Here is a 23907-nt window from a genome sequence, read left to right on the forward strand (position 1 = left end):
CTTAATTTTTGGATGTAGATTCTTAAATTATATTAAAACTTTAACTTATGGATATGACCGTTAGCATTTTATCCCACAAGCCTTTTGAAATATTCTGCACAAAACTTTCTACTGTGATTCTATTGCTATTCTATGGAGGCAATGGGGCATAGCAGTTAAGCATGCTCTCCAACACTGGACTGCTTGGGTTCGTGTCCCAGCTCTGGCACTTGCTGGCTTTTTGATTATGGGTCAGTTACTTAAGCTTCTTTCTATTCCTTGGTTTACTTATCTGTAAAATAAAGATAAGAACAATAATAAGATTTTTGTGCAAATTAAATGATTTAATACATAAGGGCCTAGACCAGTGCCTGACACATCATATGTACTCAGTAAATGCAGTTGATTATTTTATTCCTTTAGTCACAAGACTTGTTCTCTTGACCTGGATTTATTTTACCAACAGTATTAGTGTATTCATTCATTCAGTTATTTATTTTACCAGTAAGATTTAGTTTTTTGAAACTTTAAACTTTTAGAGATAGGTAAGTGCTGTGCATAGACTTTATAAAGAGCAGATAAGCCTAATGAGGTCCACCTTCTCTCATTTCCATCTATTTTGGATTTAAGGGGACCAGTAAAAAACAAACAAACAAAAAAAGACCTTCTTTCCCCTCCTGAGTTCTGAACCAATATGACAAAGTGAGAAGAATGGAGCAGATGCAGATAGGTAAACATCCACTTTAGTTGGTAAAGCTGACTTAGAAAGCCCACTTGGATCTGCAGTCGTCATTCCTAACATTTCTCTGATGGTAAGACCTTGGCAGAAGCAGTCTGAGGGCGCGCTTGGCGCTAGAGAGCAGACCCACCTGCCCAGAGTTACTTCATTATGCTTCACAAGGCCGGTGGAGCAGAGAGAAGTGGGCTGCCGGCACTGCCTGTAAATCGTGCCTGAGCCTGGCTTCTCTGTACTGACACGTTAGACGAGGAACCACGTGGAGGCAAGAAGGCAGATGGCCCGGCTGAGAGGGACTGGCTCCGTTCCTCTCCCAGCCTCCTTCAGGCACCTTCCATTCCCTGTGGGAAACTGAGCTGGGTAGGTGCAGAGAAGGATAGTGTTTCCGCTTGGTTCTTCTCTCGTGTGAAATGGAGATGTGTTTCCCTTAGTGATATACTGTTCATAACATTACCTTATCTCTTTAGGCCCCCAAATGAAAAATGTCTTCAATGCCTAGTGGCATCTTTTAAAGTGAGAACTTTAGAGTTCATTTCTTTACCCTTTAAAAAATCATCTGTAAAAGGTTTTATGGAGGGTTTGTAAGATGGATCCCAAGGCATGAGGTGACCTTGTAAACATTTTAGAAATAGGTATTATAACTAAATATAATTATCCATGAGGACACCCTTGAGGTAAACAATCTTAAGTTAACATTTTGGTACTGAAAAAAGTTTAATAAAAAAGCAGCAGCAGGAGAGGCTTTTTATTTTATCCTTAAAGGTATTTCTCCTAAGTTCCCTACAAGAACATTTTTACAGGGTTATAGACAGATTTCCTTCCTTCTAAAAATATCTAAGCCTGAAAATCATGTTCTAGCAGATCATGAATTATCTTACCCTCTGTTAATAAAAGAAAGATAAAAGATTATTTTTCACATTTTGTCAACAGCTTGCAGTTGCAAACAACAGGATTATCACCTTGCAAGAAGAAATGGAACGAGTTAAAGAGGAAAGCTCCTACATACTGGAATCTAATCGGAAGGTTAATCTTACTGGATTTGTAAAGTATTCCTAGAGAGCATGTCAGTATGTTAGCAGAAAGGGAACCTCCAGAGAACTGTTTGGAAGCAGCGAGCATTTGCATATGTCCAGTGCACTGTTCTCACTAGACTCCGTGCAGAATTTCATGAATGATGAAGGTGATGGGAGGGCGGTGCCTCCTCTTCGGCAGATACTCCTTGGCTTCACCACCACCCGTATCTGTTTAGGGACTTCGAGAAAACAATCGAATTCAATTCCTTGTTTTTATGTGCTAATGATTTGTACTGTATTTAAGTATTCTATTATATTAAATATACCATTATTTTTAGACCTTGTTACTGTTTTACAGGAAGTGTTTATCTCATACCACTAGGAAAGAGTTACTACACAAATGAATTTTCTGGGTAACTCGGTCCCTTAAAGTGCCAAACTTTTTATAGATGTCTAAACATATTTTGCAAACCTTTTATGTATGCACAATTCTAAGCCTTCTTAAGTAGAGGATATAACTTAACACATTTAGCCCTTTATGATGACTGAAGATCATTATTATCAACATTGGCAACTCTGTACTGAATTACCGTGGTGCTACTTTAGGGAGCTGTTGAAATTGATTGCTTCTAGCACCTGTACTTAAATATTCCCAGATTACTGTGGGTGGTTTTCTGCCTTTTATTTCACTGGCATCTCTTACGTCTTACTGCTGTTAGCACTACTCTCTAGAAAGGTCTCCCTTCTCCTTATCCTCATGCTTTTAACCTGCTGTGACCTAGGAATGCGGAAATCCAGTTATTAAAATGGTTCCTGGTGGGGAGGGTATAGCTCAGTGGTAGAGTGCGTGCTTAGCATTTACAAGGTCCTGAGTTCAATCCCCAGTACCTTCTCTAAAAATAAACAAATCTAGTTCTCTCCACCCCACCACCAAATTTTTTTAAATTAATTAATTAAATAATACAATAATAAATAAATACATTTTTTAAAAAACTAATAACCAGGCTCTGAGTGGGGACAAACATGAGTAATATGTTTCAGTTTAATTTGTGGAGTTTGTTTAAAAAAAAAAAAAACTGTCTTCTCTGAAGAATTTTCTGGTGAGCTGCTCATCTTTAGCTCTGATCTCTGGTTGGTTGGATCATCTGGTGGATGGTCGGAGACACCAGATGTGAGATCTCTGGAGGAGGACAGTATTACCATTTGAACCTTTGGCCCAATTTATAGTGTATAGTGAATGCTGTTTTGTTTTTAGAGGATGATTTTTAAGACTTCTACCACTTGGTTTGGTAAACTGTTTAGAACTTTAAATAAAATGAGAAGAAATCTCCCATTCAGCTTAAGAATTTTTAACTTAGTGAACCTCTTCAGTTTCTTTGTTGGCTTCGCTCAACCTCATATGCGCTTAGGTATGATCATTTTCTTTACTGAATAGCAGTGCTAGTGTCAGCCAGCCGTATAGATTCTTTAAGTCGTTAAATATGTACTATTTTATTTATCTTTTCAAGGGTCCTAAGCCAGACAGAACTTCAGAAGGGCAAGCACTGAGTGAAGCAAGAAAGCACTTAAAGGAGGAGACACAACTACGACTGGTAAACTTTGCCCACATTCTGACAGTTCAGGAACACATTAAAACCTAACAGCTGACTTAGGGGCTTTCTCTCCTAGACAAAAGACTGTCAGAGGTGTTCTAAGAGATTTTATGAATCCTATAAAGTTGTTTCTCTTTCTTATAACCCATATTCCCTATAATGCTTCCTCAGTCATTTTCTGAATATTCTCAACAGCCAATAGGATTTTGCCAAACCTTATTTTTATTTTCTTTTTACTTTTATAGTTCATGTTGCAAAAACATTAGATATCTCCCTTCCTACTTCAGCCTTACCCCTGCAAAGATCTGTCTCCTTGGACTGGGCAGGAGACCTCTCCTCTCTCCTTACTAAGAATCATTAATGTAGAATTGTACTCTTTTACTTTTAGTTGTTATTTCTGAGTTTATTCTTGTTCTTATACATAAATAGAAACGTGTTATCAGTATTAGTCTTAAAATATTTTTGGAAATTAAGAATATATATATGCATATATATAAGGATATATAATAAGGAATAATTCTCCTATAATAGATTTTACCCAAAGGTCAGTGTATTAATGCACCCATGGTATTAGTACATCAACTCCTCCTGTAATTTAGACAGTATGACAACCAAATAATCGCCGCCAATAATGTCTCTAAGAATAGGGAGAAGCCTGAAAATAAGCACTGACCCGATTTACAGTTTACCACGAACTATCAGTGCATAAAACGGAACTTCAGGTCATTTTATCATGTTACTTTAACAATAATAACAACTTGAAATAATTATCATTTTCCTTCTATGTGTTTGTGGATTCAATCTCAATATACTTGCCATAAGGAAGGTCCTAGGAATACTATAGGCCAGCATTTTAAGGAGCATTCTGATTTGTTTTCTTTTATGCTAACTCTGTACAGAGGAGTGCCTCAGTTAAGTGGCAAGTGAAAAAAATCTTACACAGAGTTTTCCGCATTCTCACACCACATTAAGATAAATGTTTGTTAGGAAGGGAACCAAGCAAGGAGACAGGTTCTAGATAAGCCCTGGGCAGGAAGAACCTTAGATCTTTGTACCTCTGATCATCCAAATAATGTTGCAGTAATAATGGTTGAAATAAAAGGGGATTTCATGGTAAGTGAATATAAAAATTCAGTCAGCTATATTGACCATTCCCAGTAAGTGAGATGTTACCCTGGGGACCCAAAGTATTTCTGGGGTTCCTTGGGCTTTTGAAAATGGCAGCAGCCTCCGAATTCCGGCAGCTTCACTTTGTGCTGACTGCTGTAACACTTTATGTATATTTCTATAATAGGACATGGTGTCAGTTGTCTATTTGAATATCTAATGAAGTGCCTCAAGGATGCATGTATTTTAGACATATTAAATAGCATTACCTGGGGCCTACCAAGCTTTTCAGATTTGTACATTATTGAATAAATGTTACAGTAATTATCCTAATTGTTATTATTCTTGTTGCTAATGTCTCTGCACTGAATGACAGCTTATAGCTATTTTGCCAGATTTCAGACCTGAGAGCTTTGGTCTGCCTTTTCCTGTGGAATTTTAGGGTTTTTACTTGAGGAAGGAGAGAGTAAGCAGTTTGTTTCTCTTTGTGGGGCAGGATGTTGAAAAAGAACTGGAGATCCAGATCAGCATGAGGCAGGAGATGGAACTGGCTATGAAGATGCTGGAGAAGGATGTCTGCGAGAAGCAGGATGCCCTGGTGTCTCTGCGGCAGCAGCTGGATGACCTCAGGGCCCTTAAACATGAACTTGCCTTTAAGCTGCAGGTAAGAGAACTGTGAGGAACAGGCTCACTGACTCTCTGAAGTCCCGGGGCTTCCCTCTGCCCTCTTGTTCTCTAGAAGCACACTTGACATACAAGAGGAAAGAGTCACGTAAACCACTCCAGGAATCAGACCATCGTAGGGTCCTGGACTGCTGTTCTGGAAAGCCACGGTCACTTTTCACATTGTAATGGGGCAAGGGGCTCTTTTTCATCCTGTAGGATAATTTCTGCTCTCCAGCCTAACCTGCCAACTGAGTTATACAGGTAAATTAATGAACTTTCTGATGTTGATTTTTGAGACAAAACTGCACATCACAATACTAATTTTAAATGTTTCTTCTTATTTTTTCCTCCATTTGAGAATTAACCCATATACAAATATATGGGCATTTCCATTTCTCTGTTCCCCACTTACCGTTAGGTTGCAAAGGCATGTGTGATTTGTTTCAGTATTTTGTGTTATATATACATCACTCCTAACTCTTCTCCCTAACAGAGTTCAGACTTAGGAGTAAAACAGAAAAGTGAACTAAACAGTCGCTTGGAAGAGAAGACTAATCAGATGGCTGCTACCATTAAACAACTGGAACAAAGGTAACAGTGCTGTTTCTTTAGTGAAACACTTCAGACATTGCGTACTGGAAGTGACGAGAGTGTGACGTGTGTTTGGCAGACAGTATATGGAATTCTACCCGCTTAACATCAGTCATGCTGGTAGAAAGAAAGCCAATTAAACTGTATGTTTTTTAAGATATCACTAAAAACATTTCAGTGTCATGTGTTAGAGGGGGGGTACTTATAAGGATGAAAGGACTTTTAAATCTGTTTGTGACTGTGTTATTTTATTGCTCATCACTCAAGTCTTTGAAGGCTTTGGGGCTGGGCAGTGGAGGGGTGCTGAAGGCCCTTCTGATCACGGTAACCCCTTTCCCCTCCTCTCTCATCTCCTTTTTTTCTCTGCTTTCTCCTGAACAGTTAGTTCCAAGGCTCCCACTGTCGCCTCCCACCCACAACTCTCAGATCTGTCAGTCTCCAGCTCTGTCCTCCATCTGGAGCCCAGTCTTGCATTTTCACCCTCTGATCAGCTGTTCCCACCAGTACCCACAACTCAGTCTGCCCAGAGTACATCCTCTCCCCGTGCTACTCTCTTCTCTTCCTGGTGGCTCAGCTGAAACTTCGAGACTGAATGAGCCACGGTCATTAAGTGTTGTCAGCCTGTGCTGCCGCCTGTAACGCCCACTGCTCACCCTTCTTGCTCTTGAGCAAAGCTAAACTACTTACTGGCCCCTGGACATATCTTTCCTAATAGTTTAACCAATTAGAAATGCCCTTCCTCTTCCCACTCCCATGTTCTCCAGATACATTTTTTATGTTCATGCTCAAATGCCACCTACCCAGAGCTTCCTCTGATACTTCTTCCCGGCTAAAAATAAACTGCCAGTCTGTCCTTGCTGGAATTCCCATAGTCTCATGGCTATACCTGTCCGTATGTTCATAGCACTTCTCACTTTCGGCCTCACCTCATAAAGCCTTAATATGTGTAACTGATCTGATGAGAGTGTGAGTTCCTTGAGGTTAGTTAACTAATCCTTTAAGTTCCCTCACTGAATCTGTCACAGTACCTTGAATGTCCAGGGCAATCATTTAGTAGAAGTGTGAATGAATGGACGAGTGGATGGCTTCTTTTATTCAGATGGTACTTTACCAGGGGGGTCCTGAACAGCACCCCATATTATCGTTAACTCAAAAGTTAATTGCAAATTAGTGAATAAGGTTGAAACTTCTTGTTTGGCTGATTTTAGATGAATTTTAAATAAGCTTTTTTAAAAGTTTAAAAAAAGTAGGAAGCTATCTAAGTGGTTGCTCATAGCAGTTACACGTTTATGATTTAAAAAATCAACTTTACTGTCCATAAATTATGTTTTTGAAATGTCAGATTATTTTTCAATGGATTTTTGTCTTGGCATTTAAAACAAACAGACCTAAAGTAATGACTTATCTCTTCAAGGATTAAGCTGACTTATTCTCTTGCTATTTTTGTCTTTCCTACTTATTCATTTTCTCATTCCCCTTTCACTTCATTTTTATTTTTTATTTTATTAATATAGTGAAAAGGATTTGGTGAAACAGGCAAAGACCTTAAATAGTGCAGCAAACAAACTGATCCCAAAACATCATTAGGCATTTTGCAGCTGGTCACCTCGCAAGTTGGATGTCACAACTTAATCGTAAAGGGAAGAAATCAGAAAGTTATTGCATTTATGCTCTGATTCTATATAAAATGGCACCAAAAATTGACTTTGAATTTACTGGACTTAAAAAACAAAAAAAGTTTGACATATAGGCTGTGTTTTTATTTTTCCTTCTTCATTTTCTCCCCAGAGTTAGAAAATTTAGCATAAATTCTTCATTAAATGCCAAATGAACTTTGAGAAATTACTTCTGAGTTGCCCAATAAAATAAACACACCATTAAAAAAATCCTAGGGAATTGAAGCTCTGTACATATATGATCGATGCTTTTACAACCCAGTCCCCGACAATACCAGTTTTTAGGTGTGATGTCTGTGTCCGTGAGCCTGTTCTGCCATTGCGATGTGATGAGAGGTGACTACTGTTGGTCTCGGGCTCTGAAGTAGCTCTGTGTCTCTTAGGCCGTGACCCCTTTTCACTTTCGTTACCTAGGTTTAATCCCCAAGCCAAGGACAAGTACTTAGTATTTCACTACAGTTCTATTCTCAGTAGCCAAGATTGCTTGCAACTTTTTTGCCTTAGTGACTTTGGGGAGGGGGAAACAGCGTCCTTACATTTCTTTAAAGTCATAGGGATAAAGTTAGTGGTTAGGTAACTTATGATAACACAATAATGTGGAAGCTTGGGAAAACCCTCTGATGTTTGTCATCTTCTACCTCTGACATCTTCCTGCAATTCCACTTCCTGTTGAGGTAGCTCAGAGAGAACAATTCTAATTAAAAACACTCCTCTCCTATTAAAAAAAAAAAAGCTACACATTTTTCAAATCTATCCTGCTTTTCCTTTTGGAGTAAAGACAACAAGGCATAGACATGAATGATGGCTTCCTGCCTCTCGTTTCTTGCCAGCTACATTTATTTAAGAGTTTCTGTTACTTTTTGTTCATTTGGAGATTTGCTTAAGTTTCTAGGAAAATAACAGTCTAATTATTAGAAAACCATTTCAGAGTAGGAAATTGACAAACTTATATTCATTATTATTATTATTATTTAGTCTAAAAATAAAGATTCCCAGTGGGTGTCCGTAGACAGTAATTAGTGGGACTTTTATTCCTAAGTGACCACAGATCTAACCGTTTCCAGGCTTTACATTGTAATAATCCTATAAATACTTCGATTTTTTTTTAATGACTTTTGATTTAGGGGGGACAGGCTTTACATAAGCCTATATTCCTTCAAAAAATCTTGGCAAAATTTTTTTCTTTTTTCTCATTCTGATAGGATTTGCAGCATTTCAGCTGCTTAGATGGGGTCAAAGATAGCCCCTTTGCTTCCAGCTTTTGAAATTCTTTACTGTCTTCTTGGAAAAACCAGAATTAAGAGAGTAAGATAGATTTTATGTGTGTTTTTCCAGGTCCTTGCAGACTTGACTTTGCAAAGTCAAGTCAAAGAGCATCTGACCAACCTCATGGAAGATCCTGTGCTTTTAAACTTAGTTAGCCCTTATAATTTTGCACCTATTCTTACTTCATCAACCTTTTATGGTGATGAGTTGCCTCTTCTATAAGCATTTGGAGGTTGTACTCAAACACCAAAATAAAGTATTTTAATGAGTACACATAGCATGCTTCCAAATTCTATCATATGCAGCCCCAGATACTTCACCTTCGAACATGCTTCTTTATAGGTGCAAAGTTAATAGGATATGTAGGAGAAAACATTCATCAGAATCTTCCAGAGAATCTGGGCAGGAAGCTTAGGCAGGCCCAGTGCTGAATTGTTTGTCACACACCACTCGGTAGAAATGGAAAAGGAAAGAGATGGCCAAACTCTGACAGAGGCTTTTCTTTATGTAAAAATTCGAAGCCTGAATAAAGGTTGATGTATAATGTCTGATGATTTAATATTAATGTGTGATTTAGGGAAGGGACCAGGAAAATGTTAAAAATGTTTTAATTCCACCTATAAGAAGGTAGTTGCCCATTTGCAAGTTCCAGTTATGAGTGTAAAATAGAAATATAAAGTACCAAGCCTATTAGGAAATAAAAACAAACAAAAAAGTAGATTTGACTTTAATTACTGTGTACTTGAGGTTGGCTTTGGATATGGATTTTCTAAAAAGTGATGTTTTATTGTTTATCATCTAATGGCTGTAAACTGTAGTACTAGAATAAAAAAAAGTGGAAAATCAACTTTTCCTCTGCCTGGTTCACCTGCATCTTGCTTTTTTTGGACAAATTTGTTTCTTCGTCATCTTTTTTCCCCTATAATTTCTTCCTGTGTCCTGCAAAGTTGTTTTTTTTTTTTTTTTCCCTCTTTCTGTCTCTCCCTGCCTTCTTCCTTGGGTTATTTTATTTTGTGTTGTGAACTTGGTCTTCCTCCCCACCATGGCTTTTGTTTTTTATCACAAGTTCCTATGGCTCACATCCAGATTGCGCCAGGCTGAGCGAGGCCGCCAGTCTGCTGAGTTGGACAACCGGCTCTTCAAGCAGGACTTCGGAGACAAGATCAACAGTCTGCAGCTGGAAGTGGAGGAGCTCACCAGGCAGCGGTGAAGAGAGGGCGGCTGTAGCGGGCTGGGTGGTTGCGGGAAGTGCTAAGGCCTGACAGCATCAGAAGGGGGTCTCCTGAGCCAGCTATGTGCGTTCTGTCTCTCCCATGCCCTTTGTCCAGAATTAGAATTCAGAAAGCTTCAGATACATCAGCATTCCCCAAATCTTGTCAACATCCTTTACCATCAAAGAATTAGGAAATTAGAACCCAAGATCCCAGATAAATGAGGAGTAAGAGAATTAATAGCCAACACAACACTAATAATCACAGTTGGGAGTTCCTGAAGTCTTACCATGTGCCAAAGACTTTACTAAGCATTTCATGTGCATTCTCTCCTAACATCTCCCTGTCACCTATTTGTAGGTGATCCTGTTGCCCTCATTTAAATTAAAGCTTTGAGGGCTGAAATTGTCCAAATTCACAGTTAAGCTAGTAAGTGGTAACACCCAAAATTAAAAGCCTATTTCACTTTGACTCCAAGCCCTTAACCACTTTTCTATACTCTCTCTCAGATGAGACTCCCTTCTGTACCTAAAGCACTGACTTCAAACAAATCAGACTGTGTTGTTGGATATAAAAGCACATGGCTACTAAGGACGCTAGTGGTGGAGAGTATTGCTGGGGATTGACTACATAACTGTAAAGAGAGACCAGCTAATTAATATGTAATGGGACTGTGGTGTCAACACTTTCATACTGTATCTTGCTAAACATTAGTAAATACTATCTTTCAGTATAGTAAGTCCTACTAATTGTCATTCAGTTGACCACACTCTTCATTAAGATTTAATATTAAATGTTGATACTCAAAGTGGTGACCCCTCAGGCACTGGGAGATTCCGAAGTACATTCTTAATCATCCAAGGAGGATTAAACATGTTGAATGTTTTGGGTTTTGTTTTTTTTTTAGGTCGGGGGTGGGTAGTTTTGTTTATTTCTTTCTTTTTTAAATGGAGGTACTGGGGATTGAACCCAGGACCTTGTGCATGCTAAGCACGCACTCTGCCCCTGAGCTATACCTTCCCCCTACTCCCCCCGGAATGTATTTTAGAGCTATTGGTTTCATTGTATTATATTTTAGTACTTTAAAACCTGGTTGTCCATCTATATCTGGTAACTTTTTATTAATCAAGTATTAAAATTTAATTACTGAACTCTAAGAAAAGGGTCTGTCATTCTTTAGAAAATATGAGTACAGAAATCAAAGTTTTCACCCTTTTCCTCTCCTACCTATCCCAGGAACCAGCTTGAGTTAGAACTAAAACAGGAAAGAGAAAGAAGGTTACAAAACCACAGGAGCAGCCCAGGGAAGGGTTCCCAGAAGCAAGAACCCAAAATGGTAATATTTGTTATTCCCTTGTTCATTTACTTAAGTTTTAGAGGCTACCTTGATGGGCTGGACCGTTTTCTCGCCTGGAACAAGTGCTTAATAGCTAAGGCCTCGAGTATGTAGACGGCCGGCAAGAGCTGGAGTGGACACATAGACGCTCGATTCTGAGTGCCCCCGGGACACCCTCTAACTTGATTTCATTTGGAAAACGGGATCAATAACCATGATTTCCAGTTACCCTCTTATTCCTTTCAATTTGTTGAGCAAGGTCATTTTGGTATTTTAACAAAAATAACTGTTTCTTGGACTTCTGCTGGCTAATATTTTTAGTAATATGTTATAGTAACCCCTCCCCAACCCTGAATCCCCCTTTAACAGAATTGTCTTAAATGTGGGTTTGCTTCTGTGCAACTTTTTCAAATTATGAAGTTTTCAGTTTTAGCATACTCAGGGTACTTCTCTTGGGAAAATTAGAAAAAGAGGGAGCTAGGCTTGGGGAAGAGAAAGTAATGTAGAGTGGTTTAAACAGCAGGAACAGTCTCAGGAGAGAGACTGTAGTGGTGAAGGAGCTAAAATTGGTTTAAGGTCGTCTCTGGGACCCAGGAAACAGAAGCCAGCCTCTTGAAATAATAAATCAGGAAAGCATGAAATACTTTTTCTGTCAAAGACAAACCACAAGGGGAAAAATTACCTTTTTTGTAAATATTATATATAACAAAGCAGGACAAATTTATAAACTTCTTACTTAAAATTTCTAGAGAGTGAGCTGCTAATTTGCTGGAGGATAGAAAAGTGGTAAATGGAAACATATTACATAGTACTCATTACCACTGATTTAACGTGTGCAAAGTACCATTCTCTCTGTGGCAGGCTGTCTTTATTAGTTTAGCAAACATAAAATCTGCTTCAAAGGGCTTGCAGAGATTTACTTAAAATCTTGGCCTATCTTACCCTGTTTTTCCAATGACGCCTTAGATTTCTCAATCTTGAATCTGCCTGCAATGCAAGGGTTTCCAGGAGTGGTCTAAGAACATGCGTCCTGCTTTTGGAGGCTGATGGGCAAGCAGTTCAGAGCAGACAGCAGTGTGTGTGCCACAGAAAGACTTTGTCCCTAGAAATGGCCCAGGCAGGGCTTAAGAACATTGTCTGGAACTTTACATTGGTCATTCAGAGTAGAAAACCCCTTGAGTTGTATACGCTGTAGAAGTTGTCAAGGCAACTACTTGGCTGCGTGTCTAGAGGGTGACACAGTCTGCTGGATACAGCCATGCCTGGTGTCACCAGTTGTCCAGAGCTCAGCTGGGGGGAGGGGTGGGTGTTTATTTTTTCTCTTAAGAAGTAACTGATACCTTGAGCCCACTTTGTAAGTAAATAGGATACATTCTGAATTTCATTTGAATCTCAATAATTAAAGAAAATATCTACTCTGAAAATCATTTGTTGTAAACTCTATGAGAATGTATTAAGAAACTACTTAGAACAAAGAATGAAGGAAAATATCTTGAAAGTTAAATTCCTTCCCTAATTAAAAAAAAAAAAAAAAAGCTACTTAGCTTTATACCTAAGCTAAGACAACACAGAAGAAAATGTCTGTAGCAGCGTCATTGTTTAGCATTCTGAATAATTAATAAATTGGGACTGTTTTCTTTTGGCAGGATGGGAAGCACAAAATTCAAGAGGAAAATGGTAAACTAAAAAAGCCCCTAGAAGAAAGCCACAGGTATTTGGTAAAAAAGCATTATTAACTAAGATACAAAGTTATGTTGGGGTAGTAGGGAAGGGAGCTTCTGATGTGCTTTAGCAGTGACACAGACCATACAGTGATCTGCAGTATTAATATTCCAGAAAGACATTTTGAAGGGGGAAGTGAACAAATAAAAAACTAGATAAAACAAATTTTTTTTATTGAGTTATAGTCAGTTTACAATATTGTGTCAATTTCTGGTGCAGAGCACAATTTTTCAGTCATATATGAGTATATATATATTCATTTTCACATTCTAGATAACACAAATTAAACCAAACCCATTTAGTCCATTTTAGAAGGAAGGTGATCAGGCTGTCCTGACTTCCCTGGTTAATCCGCTGTCACTTAAAGATTATTTCTAAGCTGATCTTTACAGGGTCAGCAGCACAAGTGAATAAAGCACAAGTCATAGAATTTCTTAGGTTCTTAAGTGCACCTGAGCATGTTTCCACCTATGTGCAAAGTGCTAAGTGAAAGGAAGCTATGTTTCAAATAAAGCCTCTAATTTCCCTTATTTTTTTTTTCCTTTAAGGGTTTCAAACAGTTTATCTTTATTCCTTTTTCTGAACTCTTCATCTCATTTGCTTACTATGAAGAGCATGGGGGTCATTTCACGGAAGTTGACTTTTAACAATTGTTTTAGCAGGTAGAAATATAACAAAATATTACATAATGCCACTGCATTAAAAATGAAGGTGGTCCAACTATATGACATTCTGGAAAAGGCAAAGCCATTGAGACAGTGGTTGCCAGGGGTTAGGTGATATGAATGGATGGATAGGTGGAGCACAGAGGATTTTTTAGGACAGTGAAGATACTCTGTATGACACTATACTGACAGATACATGTCATTATGCATTTATCCAAACCCATAGAATGTACAGCACCAAGGGTGAACCCTAAGATAGACTATGACTTATGATATGTCAGTTTAGGTTCAATGATTGTAACATTGGGTACCACTGTGGTGTGGAATGTTGACATAGGGGGTGGGTGGGAGATCCAAGAGAATATATGAGAAATCTGTGTTCTTTCTGCTCAACTTTGCTGTGAACCTAAAACTGCTCTAAAAATTAAAGTCTATTATAATAACAACAACCCCCCCAAAAAGATGATCATCAAATGATTATCAAGGAAAGATACCACAGAGGGGTTTTGAGAGACCTGTACAGCATACATTTTTGGCTGCTGTACCTGAACAGCCTTGGATGCCCTAAGGATGAGATAATGTGTCATCTGGAGTAAAACCAGAGGCTGCAGAAGATAAATCACTCAGTCCAACAGAGGCTGAGTGTGCAGGTGCTTATGTTACACAGCCCTTCCTTGCCTCCAAGGCCAGAACGATGCCAAAACCTTTAAGTTTCCTCCCAAAGAGAGCGTAGTCTGATTCAAGACCAGCCTTAAACTACAGGCCGTCTAACACTACAGATTAGCACAGGCCATGGGAAGGAACTAGACTGTAAAATTAACCAAGGTTCAAGGGGGCCCTTCAGGGAGCCTCGCTCTAGACTAAAGTCAAGTCACTTACATTTAGGAGGGTCTTACATGCCATGTTCTGATTTTAGGCCCTGAAAATACAAGACAGTACAGTCCTCCCTCAATATCGGGGGTTCCAGGAGCCCCCTCAGATGCAGAAATCCATGGATGCTCAAGTCCCTTGTATAAAATGGCTGAGCACAATGAGTATAATGGGCTCGCTGATTCGTGGGTTGCACACCTGGGGACTTGAGCGACCCTGGATGCAGAACCTGAGGATGCAGAGGGACGAGTGCACTGCCTTACCTCCGCGCTCTGCAGCTTAAAAAGTGTGTCACATTCATTGTCTCCTTGTAAATTCGATTCTCCTTACAAAAGTTTAACCATCTATTCCTGCCTCACAGATGAGAAAACTGAGGCACACAGAGAGGTCCAAGTTGCCTCTATTATCATGGCTTCTGCTTTCAAGTCCTTTGTCTCTGCACCACTTAATAGCCACTTCAGGGCTTCTCCTGGCCAGAAATACGATCCTAAGATACACCCAGGTTTCCTGGGATTGTGGCCCAAGAAACAGCTGAAAACTCGATCATGCTGGAGGTCACACTGCCTCTCAGCCAAAGAGAATTGGAACCGCTAGATCTGTGGTGCATTTTCCCCAGAACTGAAAGTGGGCCTTGCTCCTCCTCTTGTTCTGTTCCTCCTGAGTTCTGTTCCAAGTTGGGAAAATCAGGGCTAGCTCAGCTGGGTATCGTGAAGAAATACTTCCACCCAAACGGGTACTCATGTGACAGTCTCATTCACACCGTTTCCCTAAGTAATTTGCTAAAGTTCACATTTTAAGAATACTTGGGAGAAGGGACAATACCTGACATATGATAATGGGTAGATTTCCATAATAGTGGATAGGGAAAAAAAGCTATCACAACGTATGGCCTCAGCCAGTGGGAGTTTTGCAGGTTGGAAAACATAATCTCTATTTTCTTGGTAGTAAAAAGGAAACATAAAATATGACTCCAGTCTGTTTTTAAACAGAAACCATTATATAGGTCAAGGGTCACATTCTAGTAATAGATTTAACAACTAAAATTTCCTCCCCTTGGATGTTGACATTAATAATTACTTTGGTCCCAACAATGTAAAAGAATCACGGTGTTGATTTTCTGTGCTTTTGAAATGATAAAGGAAACATAAGTTGCTATTAGTTACTGTTCTTAATTTCCCATTGTAGGCTGCAGTCTCACCCTGTGGATGAACAGGTAACAGTCTCCTATCCTAAAACATCTTGTATAAATTATAGAGTTGGCTAGACCATGCCTAGCTGTAAACAAGGCAGCAAGGGAGGTAGATGAATGCATTCAGGCCTCTGTGTCCATCCTTCTGAGGATGTCCTAAACAAACATGCATTTGCCTGAAATTCTCACTGGAAGTAGCACAGCCCTTTGAGCAATTTACTAAGTAAACAGTTTTCACTTCCCATTTGAGATTCTCTTTAACATACTTATGAGACCTAAGGGGACTCACCATACCTCCCTTTCCCTTAGTTTTCCCTGACATAAAATGGAGAGAAAAAAATACTTCTTGATCACTTACAAATAAGCAAACATAAACAGCAGAGAAATATAAATATAGTGGTATATGACAACCCCATGAGAAAGACAGTAAATGCTACTCTGTGTGAGTCACCCTGTCATTTATCTATTAGGATAGAAAATGAAGCCTACTCCTTCCCATTCTTGATGACAGAGTAAGGCAAGAGGAATGGGGCTTTTTTTTTCTTTAATTTTTTACGCTTATATACTTGAATTTTCTTTCTATAAATAAAATCGCATGTTATTTTATTGTAAAAATTAAAAGAGCTCCAAGGGTAATGATAGGATTAGCAGAGTTGTATTAAGGTGGTGGGGCTATATGTAATCTGTTTCTTCAGTTTCCAGGTGGTCTGTAGTATGATGATACTGTGTAACTAAAAAATGCATATTCTGAAAAAATGTCCCGGGCTGAGGGAAACTAACTGGCTCACTCTGGTTTAGGATCAGCCGCTGCTCTCTGAAAAGCCCCAGACATGCCAGCTGTGCCAGGAAGACTGCAGCCTAACAAAGGTAACGGTGGTGAGAAGTGAACAGGTTCTTCATAGGGACGCCCACTGCACCCGAGCCCCGCCCGCTAATAGGGGCGGCCTGTGTAGAGTGCAGGGCGTGGGGAGGAAAGTAAGAGGAGCAAGTAGTTGGTATGTACCTATTTTTTTCAGCCCTATTAAGTCATGTCAGTAAACCCCCATTAAAATAAATACAAATTAACTATATAATTTAAAATAAACATGAATGTACAAATATTCATTGAGCGCCTACTGTGTGGAATGTGCTATTCCATCTGCTGGAAAAAGAAGAATGAACACAGTGTAGACCAGGTCCCTGTTCTTAAGCGTATGTCCTTTGTGCCATCGTTTCACAGATGAAGAACCTTGGGTCAGAGGCATTAAGGACTTTTCCCAGTTACTTAAAGCTCAAATGCAGCATGACTTTGCCTACAAAGTCTACACTCCTTCTAGAACTCCGTCCTGCTTAGAACAGTTAAGACATGTTTTGGGAGGGAGGGTTCTTTGAATTTGGGGAAAACAGCCTTGGAAAGGAAAACGAGCTCTCTCCCCACCAAACCACTTGTTTTTCCCTCGGATCCTCAAGGATCTCCGCCTGAGGGCCCTCCCAGTGTGTTATCCTGAGTCGGCAGAGTGAAGGAAGCATTCAGGAAGAGTAAGTGTCCTTGACAGCCAGCTCTGTGCCTTGCTCGCTACAGTAGGGTCCCCCAGCATCAAATACGGTGCCCAGTTCATAGGAGATGCTTGAGAAATGCTATGGACTAATGAGTGTTGGAAACAAGTACTGAGAGGAAAAGGAAACATACCACCATTTGTGATCATGCTGCATTTTAACAGGCAAACTTGTAATATGACCTAGTCTTAAATTAGCAGTATCAAATAAAGATGAACTGCCTTTATAGAACTGAAAGTTTTAATGAGAAAAATGTGTTCCAAAGCAGAAGAAGCTGCCAGTCTAATCCTGGCTTTTCTTAGCCATTCAAAGTAACTGCAACATGTCAGAGAAAAATTCCTCTCAAGCTTTCAAATAAAAGTGACCACCCTCCCTCCACGGCACCCTCAGGAAGATGAATTGTTTGAGGAAAAGTAGCATTATTTATGGGGGCAGTTATCCTTCACAGCCTTTATACAGGGGCCCTTGGAACTGTGTGTGCACCACCCCATCACAGCCTTACCAGTGACACTGCCAGAATGACCGAAGTGCTGTCCCTCAGCTTGGCCACTAAAGATTCAAAATGCTTAATAAAGAGACTGATTTCCCAATAAACAGGATGCAGAAAGCTGTGCTCCTGCTGCACTGATGTTCCAGAGGATGTGCTTCCAGAGAGGGCATCACAGGAAGGCATTAAGCACGCCAGTGTCTTAGGAATTCTACTTTCAGATCATGCTCAGCAAATGCTTTCACCTTAGGCTGGCTACCCAACCCATTGCAAGGTTCCTGCCTATGCTTTGGTACTTTAAAACTAATTTTAGAATTAGCCCACCTTAAAGTGAATATAGTAAGTGAAAGTATTCTAAAGAGAAATAATTTGTGTATTTGTTCATTTGAATTCTGTGGAAATGCTTCTCTTCATTTAGCTCTAAGAACTAGACTGTGTGCTTCTTTGTAGAGACTGTGTTTGGTCAGATACCGTGTGGCACACAGCACACATTCAGTAGGTACTTGACTAGACGTTGAGCATTTATCATATGTGTGGCCTTTTATATCCTGTGCATCTTTATGCCTTGCTCTTCTGTTCCCCACCTGCCTTCCCCTTCTTCTTATAGAATGTGTGTGAGAACTGCAGAGGAACCTTCTGTAATGCCTGCTCAACAAACGAACTGCCTCTTCCTTCAAGTATCAAGCCTGAGCGAGTTTGCAATCCCTGTCACACAAATCTGATGAAAAAGTATTCCACCAGCCCATCGTAAGACTGGAGGCCAAGAGCCGGACCAAAATGTCTCTACTTGTGTCAGATGTCAGGATCCCCTAGAGCCCAGACGTTAGAATCAACTCAAGGGTTAATTAAGAGTGACTTAAATAAACCAGGTCCAGGGAGAAGAGGCAGTGGTTGGTGGTGCCAGAAATTTTGCTCGTTTTCTCTAATGAATATATGAATAAAAGTTACTCAGTTGAGCCTCTCTCTGCTAAATCTGAACAACCCCACTTTGCAGTGTTTATTTTATAGCATGTCTTTGGAGAGGTTATTCATTTTTATGACTGGTGATAATAATACTGGGGTGGATATGAAAGGAGAGAAGGTCCTTAGAAGATAAAAAGGAAAATGATCATCTCCCCCTATTTTTATTTGCAGATTCAAGGGGGAAAGATAAATGTTACCTAAAATTGAAATGACAGGTGTTACATATTTTCCCAGGTGCTGCTACACATAAAGTTTCCTCTTTACCCCGACTGACTACCTCTTCTTTAAAGTATCTCTACCAAACTGTGAACCCAAACTCAGGGAAAAAGTATTAAAGAGTAATATAAATTTTGAATGTACTTAAAGCAATATTATAATATATTACAGTTTTAGGACCAGAATTTTTCTAGTCCTGGCTACAAGTGTTTTCATTATCAGAACGAGGAGGAGGAACACTTGCCGTTTTTTCACTTGATGACTTCAAAAGTAAATATCTGCCCTTTTCAAAGTCTCCTACTGCAAAACAAGCCAACTGTCTTCCCCAGTCACTCATTCCTCTCTGGGTCATAATGGAAATTAGAACTTTTAAAGCTAGGGTTTGACTTTTGCAAGTAGAAGATTTGAAGCAAAGCTAAGTCAGGTATAAAGTAAAACAAACTTAATTTGTCCATGGCTGAGAATAATTAGCTCAGGTTATTCATTAAATTCTTTAATAAATAAAGGATCCCTTATTCTAAGCTAGGAATCAGAACTGGTAGGCCGGTTTCTTGGAAAGTACAATACTTAGACATCTCTTAGTAACAAACCCTTTGGGGGAAAAGAGGGAAATGCATTCAGCAAGAGAAGGAAAGAAATGGTATATGCTCTTTTGATTACGTTACATATGTCTAGATTGTTTGATTCGAATTAAGACCTAAGAAGATACGATTCTGTAACTGCTTTAGAATTCTGAGGTGGAAACATCCTGGAACGCTATTTGATAACTTCTGTCTCCTGAAAAGGGTTACAGCCCAGGAAGGAGTTGTTATTCCAGAAGTCTGGCCTGTTACTTGGTGAAGCTGAGTTTTAAGAGTACCAGGGAAAAATAAAATCTAATAATTCTAGCCTCGTTTGTTGTCTCTTTTTTCCTTTTAAATATTTATGATTCTTCATCCTCTGTATTTTTGACCACCTATATGTGTCAGCACTGTTCTAGGTGCTACAAATGATGTGGGCAATTACCCTAAATCAGCAAAAGTTATTTTATAATTAGTTTTGAATTAAATTGAAAAGAGGCTGCTCTGTTCATGGAACATAAGAAGGAATAAGTAATTAGCCACTTGAAATTTGACTTTCAAATGCACATAAGCTATTTGGCTTTTTTTTTTTTTTTTTTTCCTTAAACAAAGATCTGTTACTAGTTCAGCTGCCCACAAAAGCAAGGGCACCAAGTCATGAATATCATGGCTTAATGTTATGCCTTTCTTCCTTAAAAATTGTGCTGTCCACCATTTATAATAGCATCACCAAGAATAGCATACTTTAAAATAAACTTAACCAGAGGCAAAAGACTTGTACACTGAAGACTACACATTGCCTTAAGAGAATAAATACACCAATAAATAGGAAGACACCTCATGTTCATGAATTGGAAGATTTGACGTCTTTAAGATGTCAGTACTACCCAAAACTATCTACAGATTCAATGTTATCTCTTATCAAAAATCCCAGTATTTTTTGCAGAAATAGAAGCATTTATATGGAACTTCAACAGATGCCTAAATAGCCAAAACAATCTTGAAAAAGAACAAAGCTGGATGTCTCATACTTCCTGATTTAAAAACTTACTACAAAGCTGTTTCTCATCTCATTCTCCAGTAAGGGAGCCAGGGCTGCTTAGAGAAATGGCTGATTCCAGATCTGGGGCATATCAAAGGGATTCAGGAGCAAACTAATAGCCCCCAGTGGGTAAACCTGAAACAATGTAAGCAAAATAATGTAGAATAGGATTATTACCCCAAGTATAAATATCCATGAGTCCACATTATATAAAGGATTAAATAAATGACAGAGTAATGTCTTATTTCCTACACATAAAAATTCCGAATAATTTATGTAGATACTATTCCTTCAAGAAAGTGGAACTTACCTCCCCACATTCTGAATGAGGGCTGTGCTTAGTAACTTGCTTCAAAAAAGTAGAATATAGAAAGAGAAAAAAGAAACTTTATAGTAACCTAGCAAACACTATTTTTGCCAGGTGATCAAAATCCACAAGGTCAGTGATAAGTGATGTTAATAAGATGAATCCTTGATAAGATGAATGCAGGGAGCATGACACCTTTGTGTTCTTTCTCCCCAAACCTGATAACCGCAGTCTAACCCTGAGAAAAACCTCAGAAAACTCCCAACTGAGGGACTTCCAACAGAATACCTGACCAGTACTCCTTAAAACTGTCAAGGTCATCAAAAACAAAAAAGACAGATTGAGGTTAAGGAGACACAATGACTAAATGTAATGGGGGATTCTGGAACAAAAGATACTAGGGAAAAGCTAATAAAATCTGAATGAAGTATGGAATTTAGTTAATTGTAATGTACCGTTAGTTGCGGCAAGTACATTCCAAGATGTCAACAACAGGGAAACTGGGTGAGGTATATACAGGAATTCTATTTTTACAACATTTTTGTATATCCCAAACTGTTCCAAAATAAAGTTTAATTTTAAAAAAAACTGTGCTTTCATATTCCAAACAACTACAGGTCTAACCTAATAGAATTTGACTGAACACCCTAAATGTAATTTATTTCCAAATAGAATCTGAGGATTTTCCCCAGCATGAGGATTTTAAATCAGATTTATAGTTCAGCACAAGGTTCTTGGATCATTCGTTATTCACAGTCAAGTTATAAAAATATATGATGAAACTCTTATAAGGAATTTTACCTTCTGTGAAAGGATTCCAGGTATGTCCTAGTGATTATGAAGAAACTCACAGGGCCACTGTATATTACAGCCTTATTTCAGCTTTGCCAACAGAAAATGTAAGCCTTTTTAAAGAATTATATTTCAGAAGTGGTAAGTTTTGATTTATAGTAAAGCATCTTTCAAATAACTTAGCCTAATAACCCCCTAAATGTTTTCCCAGGTCAAATCTTAAATGATTCTTAGACATCTGCTGTCTTGGGGATTGTCCATCATTAAGGTCTTCTATTTTATTCTCAGCATTCCTGAGGACAGTTGATTTTGTTAACATATTAATTACTTTTGTATAAGAGATTTTTGTAAGCATGTCAGTCAGTCCACCAAATCAGAAATCAAGTATCTGACAAGCACAATTTATACACCTAGAATAAAAGGCAACCTTTATTCAAAGATAGCGTATCACCTTGAAATGTAAAGTTGGTTAAAAATAGAACCAGTGAGCAAGAGAAAAGCAACAAGTAATATACAAGTGAACTCCCACTAGGTTATCAGCTGATTTTTCAGCAGAAACTCTCCAGGCCAAAAGGGAGTGGTATGATATATTTGAAGTGATGAAAGGGAAAAACTTAACAAACAAGAAGATCCAGCAAGACTCTCATTCAAATCTGATGGAGAAATCAAAAGCTTCACAGAAAAACATAAGCTAAAAAGAATTCAGCACCACCAAACCAGCGTTACAACAAATGTTAAAGGAACTTTCCTAGCCATCAAACCACGAGAAAAGAGAACAACAACAACAAAAAAAACCCTACAAAAGATTGCTTTGGCAACTTGGGGTCTTTTATGGTTCTATATAAATTTTGGAATTATTTGTTCTAGTTCTGTGAAAAATGTCATTGAGTATCGTGGTAGGGGTTGCACTGAATCTGTAGATTGCTTTGGGTAGTATGCCCATTTTAATAACAGTTCTTCTAATCCAAGAGCACAAGGTATCTTTCCACTTTTCTGTAACATCTTCAACTTCTTTCATCAGTGTTTTACAGTATTCAGAGTATAGGTAACTTCCTTGGTTAAGTTTATCTCTAGGTATTTTGTTTTTGATACAATGGGAATGTTTATGCCAGTTACAAAAATCCTGGTTTTTGAAGTGGGAAAAAGAAGGTGAATGAAGGGTTGCAAATGGCAAAATATCCTTTTTTATGGGTGAGTTGTATTCCACTGCATACATATACCAACCACATCTTTTTTATCTATTCATCTATTGATGTGCACTTAGGATGCTTCCATATCTTGGCAATTATAAATAATGCTATTAATAGAAGGGTCTGTGTATCTTTTTTAATTAATGTTTTTGTTTTTCTGGGATATACCCAGCAATGGAATTGCTGGGCCATATGGTGGTTCTATTTTTAGGTTTTTGAGAAACCTCCATTGTTTTCCATAGTGGCTGCACCAATTTATATTCCCACCAACAGTGTTCCCTTTTCTCCACATCCTTGCCAACACTTGTGTTCTTTTTGATGATAGCCGTTCTGACAGGTGTGAGATGGTATGTCATTATGATTTTGATTTGCATTTCCCTGATATTAGTGATGTTGAGCAACTTATCATGTTCCTGTGGGCTATCTGCATTTCCTCTTTTGGAAAAACGTCTATTCAGTTCTTCTGCCCATATTTTAAATAGGTTGTTGTTTGTTTCTTAATTGAAGTACAGTTGATTTAAAAAAAAATAAATGGTTTGTATGAAAAAAACAAAACAAAACCAGAACCAGTGACCATCTGTAAGAATTGCTGAGGATGTCAGATTCTAAGAGTTAATAATTAATCATGATAAAAACAAAACTCAGGCTTCCAGTGGGCAGCCAGGATGGAGAAACTGCACAAGTCTACAGGCAGCAGTACTGTCCTGCCATTTTGCAATGCTTTCTGGCACAAGAGTATCATTCATATTTAATTATCATGTGTATCACAAATAGTTTATCTTTGTAAATTAGAACAGGTTAAAAATTAGCCCAGTATTATCACTTACATACCCCCATTTGCTCTCTTGAGGGGAAAGAAATGGATGCAATTACAGCCAGCCTATCAGAAATTCTGAGTAACTCAGTTTCTCGTTAGCTCTTGGTCTTTATTCCCAAATGGCATTGTTGAGTGGCAGAAAGAAACGTTGAGAGCCTCTTTGTTTCAGTGAGAACCTGGTTATGCTTTGGGATCACAAGTCTTTGAAGACTTGGGTAAAGTTTCACAAGCTTCCTATTTAGTCAGGATCATGATCTTTGTGGGTTTCACTGAGCTGTCAGTATTCCAGTCTACCCTGGCTACACACCTTCATGCTTTATCACCAGGTGCTTTCAAAATCATTTCACTGGGACATCCTAATTCTGACACAGAACCTGG

The 23907-nt window shown here is 38.7% G+C and overlaps 1 protein-coding gene across 16 annotated transcripts in view; it reads left to right on the forward strand.

Annotated features, from left to right (window-relative positions):
- Positions 1-19708, forward strand: part of RUFY3 (RUN and FYVE domain containing 3) — a 74923-nt gene extending 55215 nt beyond the window's left edge. For 5 of the 16 annotated variants that reach the window (XM_074344523.1, XM_074344544.1, XM_074344580.1 and 2 more), the window contains 9 exons: positions 1646-1738; positions 3237-3320; positions 4924-5091; positions 5587-5684; positions 9713-9832; positions 11074-11173; positions 12820-12884; positions 15616-15643; positions 16418-16723. In XM_074344523.1, the coding sequence (XP_074200624.1) occupies positions 1646-1738; positions 3237-3320; positions 4924-5091; positions 5587-5684; positions 9713-9832; positions 11074-11173; positions 12820-12884; positions 15616-15643; positions 16418-16657 (996 nt within the window). In that variant the 3' untranslated portion in view covers positions 16658-16723. The other 11 variants (XM_074344525.1, XM_010969368.3, XM_074344585.1 and 8 more) reach the window with 9 other exon arrangements.
- Positions 19709-23907: the final 4199 nt, after the last annotated feature.

Source organism: Camelus bactrianus, chromosome 2 (genome assembly GCF_048773025.1).
Source record: "Camelus bactrianus isolate YW-2024 breed Bactrian camel chromosome 2, ASM4877302v1, whole genome shotgun sequence".
Lineage (NCBI taxonomy): Eukaryota > Metazoa > Chordata > Mammalia > Artiodactyla > Camelidae > Camelus > Camelus bactrianus.